The 19667-nt window shown below is 58.3% G+C and overlaps 1 protein-coding gene across 1 annotated transcript; it reads left to right on the top strand.

Annotated features, from left to right (window-relative positions):
* Window positions 1–2031: 2031 nt before the first annotated feature.
* Window positions 2032–15184, top strand: GPR179 (G protein-coupled receptor 179). The gene is made up of 11 exons (XM_056126547.1): window positions 2032–2825; window positions 4547–4655; window positions 5597–5684; window positions 6118–6341; window positions 7448–7516; window positions 7739–7848; window positions 8080–8318; window positions 8430–8568; window positions 9075–9180; window positions 9932–10078; window positions 11549–15184. The coding sequence occupies exons 1-11, from the start codon at window positions 2032–2034 to the stop codon at window positions 15182–15184; spliced, it is 5661 nt and encodes a 1886-aa protein (XP_055982522.1).
* The last annotated feature ends 4483 nt before the right edge of the window (window positions 15185–19667 follow it).

Here is a 19667-nt window from a genome sequence, read left to right as displayed (position 1 = left end):
ATTTGGGACTCCCAAGATTTCAAAGATGTGGGGTGTCGAGATAGAAAGGGGAAGAAACCAAGAGTACATGCACGTGGGCCCAGATCAAGTATGTGGATGGTCCCCTAGGTCACTCCCATGGGCTCTGTCCTGACATGAGTGGGTTCCACTATCCTGCCCCGGAAAGCGCTGGAGGGCGGTGGGGCTCTGAGAAGAACCCCCTGGACCCCAGACACTGTTCAACCTGGCCCCACTCACAATTCTTATACCCAAGGAGGGAAGGATTTGAGGGATAAGAAAACCAAGAAGAGGGGCTGGAGCGATAATACAGCGGGTAGGGCTTGGCCGATCCGGGTTCGATTCCCAGAATCCCATAAGGTCCCCCCGAGGACCGCCAGAAGTAACCCCTGTGCATTACCGGGTGTGACCCCCCCAAAAAAAACAAAAAGAGGGCTGAAGCTGAAGTTGCCTTGCATGCAGCCAACCTGCGTTTGATCCCCGGTATACCGTATGGTCCCCTGCACCACTAGGAATAATTCCTGAGTGCAGAGCCAGGAGTGCACACCCTGAGCATCACTGGGTGTGGCCCTCAAACCAAAATAAAATTTAAAACTAAATAAAATAAAACAAAGAACAGAATGAGACCCAGGAGACAGGATAGCAGGTAGGACCCTTGCCTTATATGTGACCGACCTGGGCTCCACTCCCAGCACCCCATCTGATTGCCCAAGACCACTGGAAGTGTTCCCTGAGTACAGAGTCAGGAGTAACCCCTGAGTATTACCCTCCCCCCAAAATAAAAAGAACAAAAAATAAAAGTAAATCAAGAAGAGGGCTCCAAGGGCTAGAGTACATGTTGTGCCTGCGGGAGCCCCAGGTGTGACCCCCCCAGACCCCTGTACCACAGGATCTGAGCACTGCTGGGGGCGACCCCTGAAAACACCAAACCTAAAAAGAAGCAGGAAGAACATAAGAGGCAGAAACAGAAGGAGGGGGCTCGGGGCCACAGTGAAGGGGGAGAAACAGAGGCACCGCATCTTCTCTGTGCCTTCTCCCCCAGTGATGCTGGCCCTGTGGAGGACAGTCCCCTGGGCTAGGGTGGCAGGGACTCCTGGGAAGCCTGGTTGGGGGTCTCAGGTGTAGGACAGTCTCTTGTCCCTTGGGGCCTTGATGGACTTGGCTATCCTGAGCCTTTCTCAGGGTCCCTGAGGGGTGACAGGGTGCTGGTAGTGGTTGGCTGGGGCAGAGCAGGGGAGTCTCAACTGTACTGCTCCGTGCTGTGGCTGAGTGCATCTGTGAAATGGGCTCATAGTCCCATTCATGGTGGTGGGGGAAGACTCAAGGGGACAATGCATAGGAAAAGCACAGTCCATGCTGCCGGGATCCGTTCACAGGGAGTCTGGCTCTCTCTGGGTCTCTCTCCCACCCTTCCATTGCTAACCTCAGGTCCCAGCCCGAGAGACCTCCAGGAGGTGGTGTGACCTTTGTCAGCCTTGTGGCAACCACTACCAGGGCGGGGACTGGGGTGGGGAGGTTGCAGAGAGGCGGGCATGAGCTCATATCCAGTTGCCATGGCACCCTGTCTTGGATTTGCCCATCACTCCACATGGAGCAGAGGACAGCCGGTGGGGGTCAGGGGAGGAGGCTGATCCCTTACTCCTCTCTCCATCTCTCTGGAGCAGATGTGGATGGGGGTAGGGCCTCACTGGGCAGAGGGGGGAAGAGGGGAGGGTGGAAGTGGGGGGTTCCCAGGGGGGGCATGTGGGGAGCACACTGAGAGAAGAGGACCAAAGCCAGCTGACGAGGAGAAAAAAGCAGGCGAGAGGATGCCAGAGAGAGAGAGAGAGAGAGAGAGAGAGAGAGAGAGAGAGAGCACACACACACACACACACACACACACACACACACACACTCACACACAGAAGGGAGGGAGGGAGGGGAGCTGTGAAGAGAAGCGGTGGCCCCAGGCTTTAGCCAGCTGCACTCTCCTAAGCCTTCATGTTCCTCAGGCAGCCTGGACTGGACTCCACGATACCTAGAACTGCCCTGGGGATGGGCACCACAGCTGTGGTCTTGCCCGCTCCTGTGTGGGGGCTGCTGAGCTGCTGTTTCCTCTGCAGTTGGGCATGGAGGGGTCCACGGCCGCTGAGCTCTCTGCCTGCTCCGGCCCCCCAAGTCCAGCCAGGATCTGTGCCCAGTTGGGGGGCCCCGGAGAGGGCAGAGGCAGCCCTAGCTTTTCTCTACTCTGGAGATGCCCAGCAGCTGCTGGGGGCTAATTGCAGTCAACGCTATGTCGCCTGGAGGGCAGGAGGGAGTCCAGGGCTCCCCCCACTCCTCCAGAGGGCAGCGGGCATCCTGGCCCAGGCCGCCAATTTCCTCAACATGCTGCTGCAGGCCAACGACATCCGTGAGTCCAGCGTGGAGGAGGACGTGGAATGGTACCAGGCATTGGTCCGAAGCTTGGCCGAGGGAGACCCAAGGACATACCGAGTTCTTCTGACCTTTAACCCTCCTCCAGGGGCCAGCCACCTGACACTGGCCCTGCAGGCCACCCGGAGCGGGGATGAGACCATCCTTGAGGACTTATCTCAGACCAGGATGCAGGAGAGGGTTCCCGCTGGAGCCCCAGACAGCCCTGCCCTTCGGAAGCGGGTTCTCACCAATGACCTGGGGAGTCTGGGCAGTCCCAAGTGGCCCCGGGGGGATGGTTATGTGGGTGACGTGCAGCACGTGAGGCTGACCGCTCCCTTCCTGGAATGCCAGGGGGGCCAGCTCCGTCCTGGCTGGCTGGTCACACTCTCGGCCACCTTCTACGGACTGAAGCCAGACCTCAGCCCGGAGGCGAGGTGAGTGGGTTTGTGTAGAATTGGATGCACTGGGGTGGGGATACATAAGTCCAGCTGGGGGCACATAAGTCCTGCTGGCTGTGCATGGGCCATGAGTGCTGGCTGGGGCGCAGCCACGTGTATTTGCTTACTCCGGGGCTCTGTGACTGTTAACAGATTCAGTGGGGCTGGACACACGTAAAGACTCAATCTGCTTACATGTATGTATATGAACATCTGTGTGTGTGCGGAGGAGCAGGTGCAGGTGAGCGTGGACCTCGGGCTCTAAGACCTGAGATGTGGGTGTCAGGCCGAGAGGGCTGGCAGGGTAAGCGCCAAGCCACCCCTGCCCCAGCGTCTTGGGGAATCGGGGTGGCCACTGCTCTGGGGCACACTGGAGCAGGGATATTCTCGGGTGGGGCATGGCCCACAGCTCTTCTGTGCAGAAGCTGGCTGGAGCCCCCGGTCCTAGTGGCGATATTTCTGCCTCACTCTTGCTCTGTTCTGCTTCTGCAGATGTTGGGACCCTGAGGCACTCCTCAAACTCTCAACAGGTGGGGGAGGGAGGCGGCTGCAGGTTCCAGGCCTGTGAGGCACAAGCAACCTTGTTCCTCAGCAGGTCCCCAAGCATTGTCCCCATGCATTGTCCCCAGAGGCCTCCCCTTCTGCCCCCAGGAAGCTCTGGCTCGGCTCTGTTCCATACCTGCCCTGTGATCATCTCAGATCTGATTTGGGCAGATTGAGGGGGTGGTTAATAGCTGAGCTGCATGTGTGTGTGTGTGTATTTCGGTGCGAATGTGTATGTCCAAGTGTGTGTGAGAGTGTATCTATATGTATGTGTGTAGGTGCAAGTCTGTATATGCATGAGAGTGTGTGATAAATGTGTGTCTGTGTATGTATATGGGTATATGTGTATGTATATGAGTATATGTGTATGTTTATGTGTATGTGTCCATGTGCATCTGTGTGTGTAGGTTCGTGTCTGTGTGTATTTGTGTGAGTGTGTAAATATGGTAAATATGCGTATCTGTGATGAATGTTCATCTATGTGTGTCTGAGGTTGTCTGTGTAGGTGTATGTGTGTGAATGTGTAAGTGTGTCTGTCTGCGTGTATGATTTCCACTGTGTGTGTGTAAGTATGGTTGTGCATGGGTACATGTCTCTGTGTGTATATGTATGAGTGTCTGGGTGCATGTTTCTGTGTACATGTGTATTCTGTGTATATGTGAGTGTCTGTGATGAATGTGTGTCTGTGTGTTAGTGCATGTATGTGAGTGTGTATATGTTGTGTTTATGTGTATGTGTCCGTGTGTGTCTGTGTGTAGGTGTGTGTGCATAGATGTATGTCTGTGTGAGTATGTATACGAGTATATGTGTGTGTGAGTGATAAGTGCATGTCCACATATGTCTGTGTATATGTGTATATGCATGTGTACATGCAATGGGGATGTTTGAAAATTCAGATCATTCATCAGTGCTCTAGTCCCACCAGTCTTGACATGCGCCCTCCCTCTTGCCATGAGCAGAAGCTGGGCAAAGGGAGTTTGAAAATCTCGGGGATGCAGGGGTCGCTGCAGGCGGGGATGTGACTGTGAGGGTCAGTCAGGGTGAAAGTCTGGAGAAACGGAATCTCCTACCTTCTCTCCAGCCACAGGGCAGTGGGCAAAGCCTGTGTTGCCCCATGGTATGGGGCCCATGGACACACGTCCCCTTCACAGTGCCTCTCACTGCTGATTGCTTAGGGGGCAGGTGCAGATGGACCTAGACCTCCAGAGCGTGGACATCAATCAGTGCTCCCGCGGCCCAGGCTGGTTCTCTGACACACACCTGTGTGATCTCAATAGCACGCAGGTGAGGAGACAGCGCAGGCCCAAGGCTTCTGCTCCTTCCCCCTCTCCTGTCCCTCTCGGGGTTGGGGGGGTGGGTGGGGCTGAGATATGATGAGGATGTGATACTAGCCTTTGGTTTGTCAGTTTGTTTGGCTTTGTGCCACATCTGGCAGTGTTCGGGGATTACTCCTGGCAGGGCTCAGAGTGCCAGGGATCAAATCCAGGCCAGCCGCACCAAGGCAAGTGCTGTACCCACTCTGGACTGGGTCTCCTGTTGGGCAAACATCAAGGAGCAAAGGTAGAATTAAGAGCTGACCTTGATGGGGCTGGAACAGCTGGGAAGGAGCTTGCCTTACATGCGACTGACCCTGGTTTGATCCCTGGTACCCCAAATGGCCTCTTGAGCACCTCCAGAAGCGATTCCTGAGCACAGAGCCAGGAGTAACCCCTGGAGCATTGCTGGGTGTGGCCCCCAAACCAAAACAAAGACCTGGCCTTGACACCCCACCAGCCTGGTCTTAGCCTGGCCTTAGCATGGGTGATGCAGCCCTATGCCAAAGCCAGATGGTCCCTGAGGTGACTGGCAGCTGCTCCCCCATGGGGGCCTATTCAACCCATCTGTGTGTGGAAGACAGAGGCTGATGGGGCCTCGTGAAGGAGGATGGAGGTGCCCAGGTGTGATTGGTCTCCCTCCCACCCCCTGGATCCCCGCTCCAGTGACACCTGGATCCTGGGACCCCTGAACTGCTGGGCACTGGCCATGAGTATGATGGAGTCTCCCACAGGGCCTGGGGTGTTTGAGCAGGGGGGCAGTGGTGGTGTGTAGGGCAGGGTTTCCACATCTCTCAGTACCAGTGGGAGCGTCTGGGGAGGCTCCTGAGGGTGGACCTGGAGCCATGACAGGAATGCAGATCCCTCCCCTACCCCTCGCCCACATGATCTCTCCCTGCATGTCGTCCACAGTGCGTCCCCCTCAAGATGCAGGGCTTCGTCCTCAGCCGCTACCTCTGCCGCTGCCGACCTGGCTTCTATGGGGTGAATCTCTCTGCGGGTATGTGATCAGCGATTGGGAGGGCGAAGGGTGGGCTGGGCTGACCGTGGGGAAAGGAGGGAAGCACCTGGGGAGGAAAAGCTAATTGGGGGGAGACCCAGAGAGGAAACTTCTGGGGGTAAGGAGAGATGTTGAGAGAATGGCAGAGTTCACTTTGGGGGTGACTGTGCGTGCTGAGGACAAACCCCGGCCCTGACTCTGCTGAGCTGATGAGAGTGGATGCCTGGGAGCCCTGAAAGGGTCTCACCTCCTCTTACTTTCCCCTGGGGGTACCCGCTTCCTCCTCCCTCCCTGCCCCCCTCCACTGACCTGTCATGTCACATCAAAGCAGGTGGGAGAGGATGTAGGGACCCTGGGGATGGGGACAGTACTCTGGGACTGATCCCAGGATGCCCAGCCACACCCTCTCCCACCCCCATCTCATTCCCTACAGGCCTAGAGGAACCTGTTGTGCAGGTCGCATCCCCCCCAGACAACTCCGGGCAGCTGCTGCGGTGTCTGCCGTGTGCCCAGGACTGTGCCAGCTGCCTGGATGCTGCCCCGTGCCTGGAGGAGGAGGCCTCAGCACTGCGGGCTGCCGTACTGGCCTGCCAGGCCTGCTGCATGCTGGCTGTCTTTCTGGGCATGGTGGTATCCTACCGTGGCCGCCGGAGCAAGGCAAGGCAGGCCCCCTCAGGGCCCCGCTTCAACTGGAGACCACAAAGGATCTCAGACTAGAACTGGGGAGAGGGCTGGAGCAGTAGCAGAGTGGGTAGGGCATTTGCCTTGCATGCGGCTGACCCAGGCTCAATTCCCAGCATCCCATATGGTCCGCTGAGCACCGCCAGGAGTAATTCCTGAGTGAAGAGCCAGGAGTAACCCCTGTGCATCACCAGGTGTGACCCCCCCCCCAAAAAAAACAGTAGAACTGGGGAGAAATGGTTTGGATCTTGGTTCTGATGCTGATGCATGGTGGGGTCTCAGGCAAGTGGCCTGATGACCTTAGAACGGTCTTCTTGTCTGTAAGATGAAGGCTGTGGACTTAACCCCCTGCCTGTGGCCCGGGGGAGATGGCTCAGTGGAAGAGGGATGCAGGATCTGCTGGGAGGGGTTTGAATCTGGGCACATGGTCTCGTCCTGGCAAAACTGGCTCTGGTGGTCCCTGGCACCACAAGGCCTGAGCAGCCCTACATCCTCACATTGAACTTCCCAGCCTGGTTGGTCAGAGACCACTAGGAGTCACCTCAAGCCCCTTCCCACTACTGGCAAGCACAAACCCCCAAACCAAAGCAAAACAGACACTGCATAGACACCAGGGCCGTGACCTGGGCCTCAGGAAGCTCCTAATCCAGCAGGGGCAAGGACGGAGGGTACCAGAGGCTGTGACGGCCAGAGAAGGCTCAGGGACAGCTCTGCAGCAGGTGTCTGAGCTAGCAGGGTGCTATTGGGCAGGGACGTGCTGGGGGCTGGCAGACTCAGAGTGTGGAGCAGTGATTGAATAGATTCTCTTTTTGCTCTGGTGACCTGCTCTGGGCTCAGGTCCCCTACAAGGCCCAGGTGGGGACTGGAAGGGGCAGGCAGCCAGCTGGCAAGGGATCACGAGAAACCAAGCTGAGCGTCAGTGGAGCGTGGAGGGGGGCAGACTGTGGACAGAGATGGGGTGCTGACTTCAGAGGCTGAAGCCTTAGGCCAAGCTGCTGGGTGATCCCGAGCACAAACTTCAGAGCCCAGCCCAGGCCCTGTTCCCCACCCACCCCACCCCACCCACACGCCTCTCTTTGCAGAAGGTCCGTGCAGCTGGGCTGGTCCTGCTGGAAGCTGTTCTTTTCGGATCCTTACTGCTCTATTTCCCTGTGAGTCAGTGACCAGAGGTGGACCTACCCGCCAGGATCCCCCTGCCACCCCACCCGGACACCCTTCCGAGCCCCAGACCCCTGCTCTGCCCTCTTGGTGGGGAGAAACCCCAGGCTCCCCGTCTTGAAAGCCAGGCTCCAGCCCAATAGTCCCGGCCTCTGAGCTGCGCGGATGCCCCACTGCATCCCAGAGCCGTGGGCAGCCCTCTGTGCCTTCCACAGGTTTTCATCCTGTACTTCCGGCCCAGCGTGTTCCGCTGCATCGCCCTCCGCTGGGTGCGGCTGCTCGGCTTCGTCACCGTCTACGGCTCCATCACACTCCGGCTTCACAGGTCGGGTGCACGGTGCTTCCCTGCCCTCGCCCAGGGCCCCCCCATCCCCGGCTCGTGGAGGGGACGGTTTGGCTCAGAGCCAGCTCCACGCCCCAGGGCCCCTCCAGTCTTGCCCCATCACTACGGTCCTCCATACCATCGCCACACTGGGCGATGTTCCTGCGGCAGGGTCAGGCGGGAGTAGCTCTGCCCCCCTCGGCGCCCCCACACTCCTCACTGTACCCCTCGTAGAGTGCTCCAGCTGTTTCTGTCTCCAACGGCCCAGCGGGGCCCCGTCCTGAGCCGCGGACGGCTGGTTTGGCGCCTGGCGCTGCTGCTGCTGGTGGCACTGACCTTCCTGGCGGTGTGGACAGCGGGGGTCCTGGAGCCAGGCAGCCAGCACACGGCCCTGATCACCCGAGGCCACACGCCTGCTGGCCGCCACTTCTATCTCTGTCACCACGACCGCTGGGACTACATCATGGTGGTGGGTGAGTGAAGTCCAGGGCTCAGGGCTTGTCCTCCTGCGGTCAGGGGTGGTGCCCCCGCAGGGTACGGCGTGGGCAGCTGAGCTGCTTCCTGCTGCCCCTCTCGCCCTGCAGCTGAGGTTTTGCTCCTGTGCTGGGGCAGCTTCCTCTGCTACGCCACCCGGGCGGTGCCCTCGGCTTTCCACGAGCCGCGCTACCTGGGCATTGCCCTTCACAATGAGCTGCTGCTCTCCACTGCCTTCCACGCCACCAGGTGAGCCCAGACGCCTAGCACGGGACACGCACCCCAACTCCCGCCATGAGCCTCTTTAATGCCCCACTGGGCCTCTGCCCGCTGAGGAAGGTCCCCCCAGCTTTCCCCCAGCAGGGCACCCCTTCTGTATGGAACAAGCCCTGTGCTCACTCTGTTCCCCTCCCTAGCACCCCGTCAGGCTCCTGAGCACACATGCTCTGCTCTCCCTGTCTTCTTCCTGCGCTCACCTCAGCTGGCCCAGAGGCGCTGAGGATAGAGCCTCCAGTGGGGCCAGAATCAATCCGGACAAAACAGGAATCCGGATTGATTGTAGGAAGTCAATGGAGGCAGAGTCCAGGAGGGCTTCCCATAGGTGGAGGTTCGCATGTCCTTGGAGTGGGACCTGCATCCTCGAGCAAGCAGGTAGAAGGAAAGGGGCCTTCCTCCCTGCAGCCAGCACCCCCAACTCCATAGAAATCAGAGCAGGGGGGCCACCCATGGCTCCAGAGCTGCCCGGCTGCCCCCAGGTTTGTGCTGGGTCCCTCTCTGCATCCGGACTGGACGCTGCTTCTCTTCTTCCTGCACACCCATGGCACAGTCACTGCCACGCTGGCCCTGATCTTCATCCCCAAGGTGCGTGAGGGCCCCCCCAGCCCGTGGCTGACCCACACAGGCTCTAGGTGGGCATGAAGGTGGGAGCATTGGCAGGGGAGGCTGAGCGAGCACCTTCTCAGGGTAACGCTCCAGGGAGGACTCTAAGAGGCAGCCTGCAGTGTTTCTTTGTTTTGTTTTTATTTTTGTTTTTATTTATTTATTTTGACAGGGGGGCACTCTTGGCAGTTCTCAGGACAGTGTTAGCTCTAGGAATAGATCCAGGGGCCAAAGTCCATATTTTTTGCGGGGGGGAGTTGGGTTTTTTTTTTTTTTTACTTTTTGGCTTTTTGGGTCACACCAGGCAATGCTCAGGGGTTACTCCTGGTTCCACACTCAGGAATTACTCCTGGAGATGTTACTCCTTGGGGGATCATGTGGGATGCTGGGAATGGAACCCAGGTTGGTCTCATACAAGGCGAACACTCAACCCGCTGTACTATCACTTTGGCCATCTACCTGACTTTTTGCATTGCTGCTGGGGCTCGAACCCAGGCTCACTGGTGAAGGGTGACCTGCTCTGAACATAGGCTCAGACAGTTACCAAGGTAGGTGGGGGAGCTGCAGGATGCAGTTAGGAATTGTGAGGCCTGCTAGTTGTGACTGTCTGAACTAGAGAAGATGAAAGGGAGTTCTCTGGAGCCCCCAAATTCCAAATTGGACAGAGGGGTGGAGAACCCCCAGGCTGACCCCACAGAGAGGACACCGGGGGCCAAGGCAGGTCTCTCTCCAGCTCCGAAGGCCTGGCGCCCCTTCCCGAGAGGAGATGGTGGACGAAGAGTTGGAGGATGAACTGGACCTGCAGCACTCAGGCTCCTACCTGGACAGCAGCCTCGCCTCGGCCTGGAGTGAGCGCAGCCTGGACCCCGGGGATATCCGGGTATGTGGGGGCAGGGATTTCCGCCCCTGGCTCCTCCACTGGCTCTCTACACTGCCTCCCCTCATTGTTCCAAGGAGGCCCCACCCCACTCCACTCCCCGCAAGTGGAAAGACCAACCCCTCAGACCACTGAACCCAGATCCCAGAGACCTAAGCCATGAGCCACAGTTGCCGTGCTAATCCTGGTGGCTGCCACTTCCACTCAGGGCCGGCAGGAATTCTCTGCCCGCTCCCCCAACATACATACACCGGGCAGTGGCAGAGGGACACTACTGTCTGTTGGACCTGCAGTTCAGGTTGTGAGGGAATGCCAGGGATTTCCACCCCAGAGTTCCTTCTCTGGCACCTGGTAGATCTTGGAGGAAGGAACTTTTCCTGAGTGTCTTCTGGAACCTTCCTTACTCATTTTCTGCCAGGGGTCAGATCACAGTCAACGAGGGTCCCTTACAGACAAGGGGGTGCTCAGGGTAGGAACTATGGGTGTTTTATGTTCTAAGACTGTCATTTGGAGTAACCGGAGGTTTCAGGGCCATCCATGTCTCTCCCGGGTCCCAACTCCCTCTTCGTCCCACCCGCCTCTGCCTTCCCCTCTTCTCTGCTGACCCTCACTGCTTGTGGCCAGCCAGGCCCACCTGGAGGAGACTCTTGGGCAGACAAAGGAGCCAGAGGAGAAAGAGTGCAGAGAGGACCTGGAAATTCCCTCCATCCTCGGAATTCTCAGACACTGGGCTGGCGGGTCAACACAAGGCCCAGAATACTGTGCTGTGTGTGTGTGTGTGTGTGTGCGTGTGTGTGTGTGGTGAGGGGATACAGTGCTGGAGACTTGCAGGGCCACCCCAGTAGTGCTCGGGGGATCATATGCAGCACAAGGGATTAAACCCAGCAAAGGCCCTACCCGCTGTATTCTCTCTCTGGCCCCTGATTCTTTTAGAGGGCCCCAGTGGTGCTTGGGAAGGGAACAGGCAGTGCTAGGGATACTGGACAAAGGAAATGGTTTGCAGGAGCTGGAGCAATAGAACAGCGGGTTGGCCTTGCACCTGGCCAATCTGGGTTTGATCCCCAGCATCCCGTATGGTCCCAAGCACTGCCAGGTGTGATCCCTGAGTACAGAGCCAGGAGTAACTGCTGAGCACTACTGGGTGTTGTCCCAAGATAATATATATATATATATATATGTATGTATATTAAATGGTTTACAGGGCTGGAGCAACAGCACAGCGGGTAGGGCATTTGCCTTGCACGCGGCTGACCCGTGTTCGATTCCCAGCATCCCATATGGTCCACTGAGCACCACCAGGGGTAATTCCTGAGTGCAAAGCCAGGAGTAACCCCTGTGCATTGCCGGGTGTGATCCAAAAAGCAAAAAAAAAAAAGGTTTACAAAGGGCTGGAGGGAGGTGTGCGACCCGGGATGGAGCGAACACTGCCCCACCCTGCCACAGCTCTGCTTCCCTCATTCTCACCCCCTCCAGGACGAGCTGAAGAAGCTCTATGCACAGCTAGAGGTGCACAAGACCAAGGAGATGGCCACCAACAACCCTCACCTGCCCAAGACGCGGGACAGCTCTCGCCAGGGCCTGGGCCGCTCCTTCATGCGGTGCCTGGCCGAGTTCCCTGAGGTCCTGGCCCGGCAGCACTCACGGTCCTCAGGCCGCGGCAGCCTGCCCAACTCGTCCCGCCGCCGCCTCCTCAGTGAGGGCCTCCAGGAGACTCAGGGCTCCCCGGCCTTGCGCAGGTCCCGTGGCACCCACGAGCAGGAGCCGGGCGGGGAGCAGGGGCCGCCTCTGCTGGATTCGCTGCTGCGGAGGAAGCTGGCCATGAAGGACTCGAGACGGAGCAGGGCGTCGGCAGAGGGACCCCCAGCACTGGGCTTCCGGTCAGCCAGTGCCCACAACCTGACAGTGAGCGAGAGGTCCCCCAGGGCCCGGCCCGCGTCCCTGCAGAAGTCGCTCAGCGTGGTGACGGGAACTCAGGAGAAGGAGCTGCTGGTGGCCAGCCAGGCCCAGCTGGAGGAAATGTACCAGCAGGCAAAGGAGCAGGAGGAGCGGAGGAGGGCAGAGGGGGCCGGGGCCAGCCCAGCACGGAGGCCATCGACAAGGAGGCCGGAACCAGCTCGAAGGGCTCCCCTTTCTGCCCCGCCGACCCCTGCCAAGAACTGGAGTGTGGACTGTCTGCAGGGGACATGTCGAGAGGACCCTGGGAAAAGGCCTCCTCACCCCCTCATCCGGCCCCAGGTATCCATGCCCAGCCGAGGAGAGCCACAGTGGCTGTCCCCCACGGCCACTTGGGCACCCGCTCCCATGCTGGCCCCCGGGCCCCCCGAGAGCCCCAGCTTACTCACCTACATCTGTCCCTGGGAGAACGCAGAGCTGCCGATTAAGAAAGAGAAGACATCCCCAGAAGACCCCCTTGAAGTGGCCCGACACACCCTGTCCCCTGCCCCGGCCCGCGCCCGGCTCTGGCGGGCACTCTCTGTGGCTGCAGAGAGAAAGGCAGCCGCCGAGAGCAGGCCAAACCCCGAGGATGGGCTGCTCCAGGGGGATAGCGAGGACGGGGACGAGGAAAGACCCAAGATCTTCTCGAAGTCCCACAGCCTCAGGAGTCCCGCTCAGCCGGGCTCTGTGCGGGGCCTGGGCCTGGCCCTCAGAGTGCTGACCCGGTCCCGGAGCACATACCGAGAGAAGGAGAGTGGGCCCGAGAGGCCTGAGCAGGAGGAGGGGGTCAGAGCCTCGGGAGAGGGGGCGCGGGCAGGGCCCAGGTCTCCCAGGCAGGGTCGGCCCAAAGCCGTGAGCAAGCAGGCGGCTGTGGTCCCCACCGATGAGGAATCCCTGCAGAACCAGCAGAATGCTCACACCAGCCGGCGGCTCCGGCAGTACCAGCGGGCCAGTGGGGACCGGGATGGAGGCGGGGGCCCGGGCCAAGGTGTCTGGAGAGGGGTCATCACGGGGCCTGCAGGCTCCAGTCTTGAACGAGCAGCAGGCCCTGGAGGGTGGCAGGAAGTGCCTAGGGCTGGCCTCCAGCCCCAGGGCAGTGCCCAGCACAGCCTGGCAGAGGTCTGTCCCTGGGAAGTTCCGGAGGTGGCAGAGCCGAGGCAGCCCCAGGGTGAGAGCAGGGCTGATATCTGCCCCTGGGAGGGGCAGGAAGGGGGCCCAGAGGGGGACCCGGGCAGTCAAGCTTGGAAAGATGCTCAGGAGGCAGAAGAAGGGGCCTCAGGAAAGCCAGAACCCCACCGTGATGTGGGTGCCCCTGCACCAAAGGGGCTCATGGGACAGGGGACAGTGTGTCCCTGGGACCACGTGGATCCTGGGGGCCTGTCCCCCCGGTTCGCCCCCGACAGAAGCCAGGGTCGGTGTGTGGCGGTGGGCAGAGGGGAGACCAGGCAAGCGGGGAGGGGCGGGCGTGAAGCTTGGATCCCTGATCTCCCTGTAGCAGAGCACTGGGTCTGGGGGGCCGGAACAGGAGAAGAGGGGGGCCGGTCGCCCCAGGAAGGTGTGAAAGAGCTTTCCCAGGAGAAGCAGGAACCTTCCCAGTCAGTGTCCTCCTGGAAAGGGCGGAGTCAGCGGGGAGACACAGAGCCCCCTTATCCACAGGAGACGACAGACTTCCGGGGTCCATCTGCAGTATCCCCCGGCGGGTGCTCGGGGAGCCCGGCTGTGGGCGCCTCCGAGCTGTGCCCCTGGGAGCTGACAGACAAGGTAGTGGCGAGGGGAAGGCCAAGTCGGGGGGCAGGGGGAGGCTGTATTCTGGAGACAGAGGGCTTTGGTGAGATGGGGTTGCAAGTTGGGGAGCCAGCGCAGGAACCACTTCTACAGCAGGAGTCGGGGTGTCCCCGGGAGACCACAGTCCCGGGGAGTGCCGGTCCACGTCTAGACAGTGCCTGGTCCAAAGCGGAGGCCTTTGGGAAGTTGACCGGCGAGACGGCCCAGGTGGCCGCGTCCATGCCTGGCGAGGCAGAGGCGGCCATGGGGGCTGTTCCCGAGAAGCCGGGCGAAGGAGGACCAAAAGCTCATTTGGGGGAGCTGGATCATGAGGGCTGCAGGCCCGCTGGGATGTGTCCCTGGGCAGAGGGGGACGCACCTACTGGTGGGAACGCCCAGCTCTGTCCCTGGGAGCTGGCTGAGAGCATCCCTGGGAAGGGTGGGCCCAGGGAAGGTGGAAACTGGGAATCGGGGAAAGCACCAGAAGAGCCAGAGCCCAGAGTTCAGGAGGAGCCAGAGAGGGTGGTGCGGGAGCAGGAGGCCATGGGGGCCCGAAAGAGTCAGGACTGGGGGCGTCTGTCCCCCCCCACAGCACTCACATATGCTTCTGAGGCTGTAGGCAGTGTGGGGGCCTGCACGGCACGAGCGTGCCCCTGGGAAGCAGAAGGGGTCCCCTTCGCCAAGAAGGCAGAAGTGGGACCTCAGGAGGGGAGGGGAGGAGCAGAGAGTGGCAGGATGGAAGAAGAGGGAGGCACAGCGTCCCCAGGAGGGACATCCCTGTACAAGGTGGCAGCAACTGCAGAGGCTGGAGAACACTTCGCAGAAGCAGCAGCGAAACCCAGCGGAGGGCAGCAGGCTGCCTACCCCTGGGAAGGCGCAGGTTTCAGGGGACCCTTGCAGGAGCCAGATGCTCAGGGCACTGACCAACAGGAAGTCGGCCCTTACAGAGCCAGGGGCCTGGGGAGCAAGATGGCAGAGCTGTGTCGATGGGAGATCACTGACCCAGAAGGAAACTCAGTAAGGGGCAGCATGGTAGACATCTGTTTTTGGGAAGGAGCTGGACCCTCCCAGGAGGAACCTGACCTCCTGGCCTCTGCAGCAAGTCAGACAGAAATATTGCCCCTGCCGGCCTCTGAAAAACCACTCTGCCTCCTGGCCCACCGGCCTCCAGCCAGTGCTTTTCCAGAAAGCAAGAGCTCCTTCCCTGCAGTGAGCAAGCCAGCCAGTCCCATGACTGTGCAAGTTGAGAGGGAACACCCAGGCCCTCCAGAACTGGAGCCAAAGACCAGCTTAGCCCCCCAGCTAACTCTCCAAGACGCTCAGGCTCGCCAGGCTCCACCCTTACCTGAAGACCAAGGACAAGTGGCTTCTAAATCTCAACACAAAGAATCCGAGTCTCCTTGTGAGTGACAGCTCCATCAGTGGAGGGGGACAGAGTCAATGTCCCAGGTGTTCCCACGAGCTGGGTAAAGGACACATGACCACTTCCTGTTCCCAGGAAGGGAACTCACCCAAAGAAAAATTGTATGAATATTAGATAGCACAGTGGGTAGGGCGTTTGCCTTGCATGCAGCTGACCCGGGTTCGATTCCTCCGTCCCTCTCGGAGAGCCCGGCAAGCTACCGAGAGTATCTCGCCCGCACGGCAGAGCCTGGCAAGTTACCCATGGCGTATTCAATATGCCAAAAACAGTAACAACAAGTCTCACAATTTGTTGTGAGACATTACTGGTGCCCACTTGAGCAAATTGATGAACAACGGGAGGACAGTGCTACAGTGCTACAATATAATGTTTAAAAACTGTATCTGCAAGACTACCGAATATTTGGGGTTCAAAGTGATAGTACAGTGTGTAGGGCATTTGCCTTGCACGTGGCCAATCCAAGCTCGATCCCCGGGATCACAACTTTTTTGGGTCACACCCGGCGGTGCAAAGGGGTGCAAAGGGGTTACTCCTGGCTCTGCGCTCAGGAATTACCCCTGGCGGTGCTCAGGGGACCATATGGGATGCTGGGAATTGAACCCAGGTCGACCGCGTGCAAGGCAAATGCCCTACCCGCTGTGCTATTGCTCCAGCCCTACACGTACTTATCTTTAACTTTCCCAAGACAACTTTCCTGATATCCTCCTATACTACATGGGACCAAAACCCAAATAAACATGCAGAACAATGCCTGAATCTTGTTGCTTTTGATTTTGGGCCGCACCTGAGGGTGCTCAGAACTTACTCTTGGCTCTGTGCTCAGGGAATGTTTGTTCCTGGTAGGGCTTGGAGGAACGACTATATGTGGTGTTGGACATTAAATGTATTCTGTCGTGTGCAAGGTGAATGTCTTAACCTCTGTATTATCCAACACTGAACCCCCTGGTTTAATTTCTGGCAGTGCACAGGCCTTTGTGAGGGTGCCCCCACCCTCTGAAAAAAAGAAAGACTAAACCACACAAGGCGTTGGTAATAAAGGAATTGAGAATTACAGAAGACTGGAAAAATCTCCAAGGAAACTGAAGAAGCAGAGCTGGGGGGCTGGAGGAATAGCATAGTGGGTAGGGCATTTGCCTTGCACGTGGCTGACCCGGGTTCGATTCCCAGCGTCCCATATGGTCCCCTGAGCACTGCCAGGAGTAATTCCTGAGTGCAGAGCCAGGAGTAACCCCTGTGCATCGCTGGGTGTGACCCAAAAAGGGAAAAAAAATAAAGCAGAACTGGGGCTGGAGCAAAAACACAGCAGGCAGGGCACTTGCTCCCAATAAAAACACAAAACAAACAACAAAAAGTGCAGGACCTAGGGCTTAAATGGCTCAAAGAAGAGCCTAAGATGCCTTTACGACTGGCATTTTGACTTTTTCTTTTTTGGCTGGGGGGGTGGGGGCTGGCTCATCCTCAGGGATCCTAGGGAACATGTAACAGACAGGGTAGATCCTGGGCTCTGGCACGCACAGCCTGTGCTTGGGTTCTGAGTGCCGTCTCCCATTGGCCAGTGTCCTCCTCCTTCCTGGAATCTATTCCATGACCCTATTACCTTCGGTAGATGCTGAGCTCATCTGAGTGAGTAGCCACAGCTGAGAATGAGCAGAAACTCCGGAAGGAAAAAGCCTTTGCATTTCCACCCTCACCTTCCCTGGCCCTCTCACCTGCCCATGGCACTGTTTCTGGAGTCAGGTTTTGGGCAGGTGTTCTTGGTCTTCTCTGGAAGAAGGAACCGCTGTGGCCTCTGGTCACTGAGTAAGTGACCTGGAGATTCCTCTGGTTCTAGGGGTGTTGGCCATGAAGGGGATTCCCTTTGGTGACAGCACTGCAGGGTGGGGAGGGGAATAAGCCAAGGAGATGAGCTATGGAGAGTGGAAAACAGATGGGCCCGGAGGGGCCAGAGAGAGAGAGTCCAGTGGCTATGGCGCTCGCCCAGCATGTGGCCACCCCAGGTTTGTTTCCCCGCACTCTGTATGGTTCCGAGCACTTCTAGGAGTGATCTCCCCCCCTGCTGTCTCGGAGGTGGTACCGGGGCTGGGATGTGGGCTGGGAGGTGAGTGACCTGGACTGCTCCAGCTGAGCACTCAGGTGGACAGGTGTGAAGATCAGTCAAACAGGGGCGGTTGGTCGGGGGGCGGGGGGCAGACTCAGGGCAGGAGCAGGGAGAGCTGGCAGGCTGACGTGGAGAGGTGGGCAGGGTCTGGAGGAGGCCAGAAGTTGACCGTCGTGGGCACTTGCCTGGCATGATGCCCATCCAGGTTCGGTCTCTGGCTCTTATATGGCCCCTTGAGCCCACCAGGAGTGATCTCTGATCACCACCTGGTGTGCCTCCCACCCCACCTCCACCTCCCCTGAAAAAACAAAAGCCAATCCTGAAGGATATGGATACTGATACATCCCCAGGGGGGAAATAAATGCACAGTGTGTGTGTGGGGGGGGAAGGGGGAGGGCGGAGATGAGCCTGCTTGTGTATATTCAGAGCAACTAAAGAACTTCACTGGAAAATAGCAAGTGCTCCAAATTCCAGAGAACAGTGGACCCCACCCTTGCAGAGGCCTGCATCTTGATGCCCCACTTAGGCCGTCCCGGGTGTGGCTTCTGGAGGTCACCGCCCAGGGCCTCCAGAGCAGTGACAGAAGCATCTCTGTTCTGGGCTTTGCCTGGTGAACCCACCGCTTCTGACCCACTGCAAATCACCTTGCACGTGCTGCTGGCTCGGTGCCGCCATCTGTTCTGGTGGGCACAGAGAAAGCTCCATGTACCCACCGCTGCGAAACAGGTCTTGGGAGAAGTTGACCACTGCAGTTGGTTGTGGCTTATCCGGGTGGTGACTTCTTTTTCTACCTTGTGGTTGGGCGACGCCTGGCAGTGCTCAGGCTTCCTTCTGGCTCTGCACTTGGGGATCACTCTTGGCGGGCTTGGGGGGATCACAGGCGGTGATGGAGACTGAACCAGGGTCAGCTGCATACAAAGCACAAAGCAAGTTCCTTCCCTGCCGCGTTTTCTCTCACTGGCCCTGGTGAGGTCATTGCATCTTTTTTTTTTTTTTGGAGGGGGGGCGCATCGTGTTTGGGAGGTGTATCCATTGGTGCTCAGGGCTAGTCCTAGGTCTGTGCTCAGTGGCTACTTCCAGTGGTACTGAAGTATGAACCGGGGTTGGCTGCATCCAAGACAAGTGCTTTCACCCCTGGACTATCTCAGGTCCCCTTTTAGCAACTTTCTTTGGGGGAACAATGGCTACTCCACAGGGCAGCTGTCAGGATGCAGATGGCCTGGCCGACCTGGAGAGTGCCTCTGCAGGACCTGCTAGGGGCTCCTCCACATCTGGGCCACTCGCACGGCAGGACTTGATCCCCCAGAGGAATGGAAATCGCGCTGATCCCCTGAGCTATTGCTTAGCTGCTATTTAGGATTATCCTGAGACAGATGGTGGTTGGGTGGGGGTGGAGGGCATGGAGTGAAACAGCTTTGTCTAAAGTCCTGCTTTTCTATATTCAGAGAAATGAATGTCTTGTCAACCCAGCAAATGTGCTTTTTTGGGGGTGTGGGGAGGTGGCTGTTTCTCCCTGGGTTGCCTCCCTGTACTCCTTCCAGCTGTGGATCCAGCACCAAGCCCTCCCCTTCTCATTTTGCCTTAATCAGGGCTTAGGCAAACAGGATATTACCAAGCTTCACTCGGGCAGTACTGCTCCATTTTCAGCCAAAGGGTGGATGCTGAGTGGCATGAGGAGAATTTGACCCGCTGGTGCTGTCCCCTCCCACACATGCGTCCGGTTCCTGTCTTCTGTGCTCGGTGGCTGTTTTGAAAACATGACCTTTCTCCAGCAAGGCCCGCTCCGACCGCAGCTTTGCTGTGATGGTAGTTTTAATTACTTTGGTTTTGGGGTGGTGCTCAGGGCGTACTCCGGTTCTGCACCCAGAAATCATTCCCAGTGGTGCTTGGGGTGGGAGGATTGTGGGGGGACCATATGAAATGCCGGGGACGGAACCCGGTCAGCTGCGTGCAAGGCATGTGACGTACTCGCTATGCTATCACTCCGGCCCCTGTGATGGTCATTTCAGAGATGCTCAGGAGTGAGGCTTTCCTCACCTGGTTTAGTTTCTTTGGATTTCACTGTCCTCAGAGGACAACGTCAGAGTAGATCATTCCTCACCTTAAGTGACAGATTATTACTGAAGAAAATTCTGTGGCGAGAGAGGTAGTCCAGGATGTAAGGCACTTACTTTGCACAGAGACAACCCAGGTCCTAATCCTGGCACCACATGTAACACCCCCAGCACTACCAGAGATCACTCCTGAGCACAGTTAGAAGTAACGGAGCACGCTGGGTGTAGCCCAGACTAAAAAATAAACGAAAGAAAATTCTAGGGGCTGCTGGAGCAATAGCACAGTGGGTAGGGTGTTTGGGTTGCACCTGCCCACTG

This window comes from Sorex fumeus, unplaced genomic scaffold (assembly GCF_029834395.1).
Source record: "Sorex fumeus unplaced genomic scaffold, SorFum_2.1 ptg000063l, whole genome shotgun sequence".
In the NCBI taxonomy this organism is placed as follows: domain Eukaryota; kingdom Metazoa; phylum Chordata; class Mammalia; order Eulipotyphla; family Soricidae; genus Sorex; species Sorex fumeus.
Note: the sequence above shows the minus strand (reverse complement) of the source record. Positions and strands in the feature narration are given on the sequence as shown.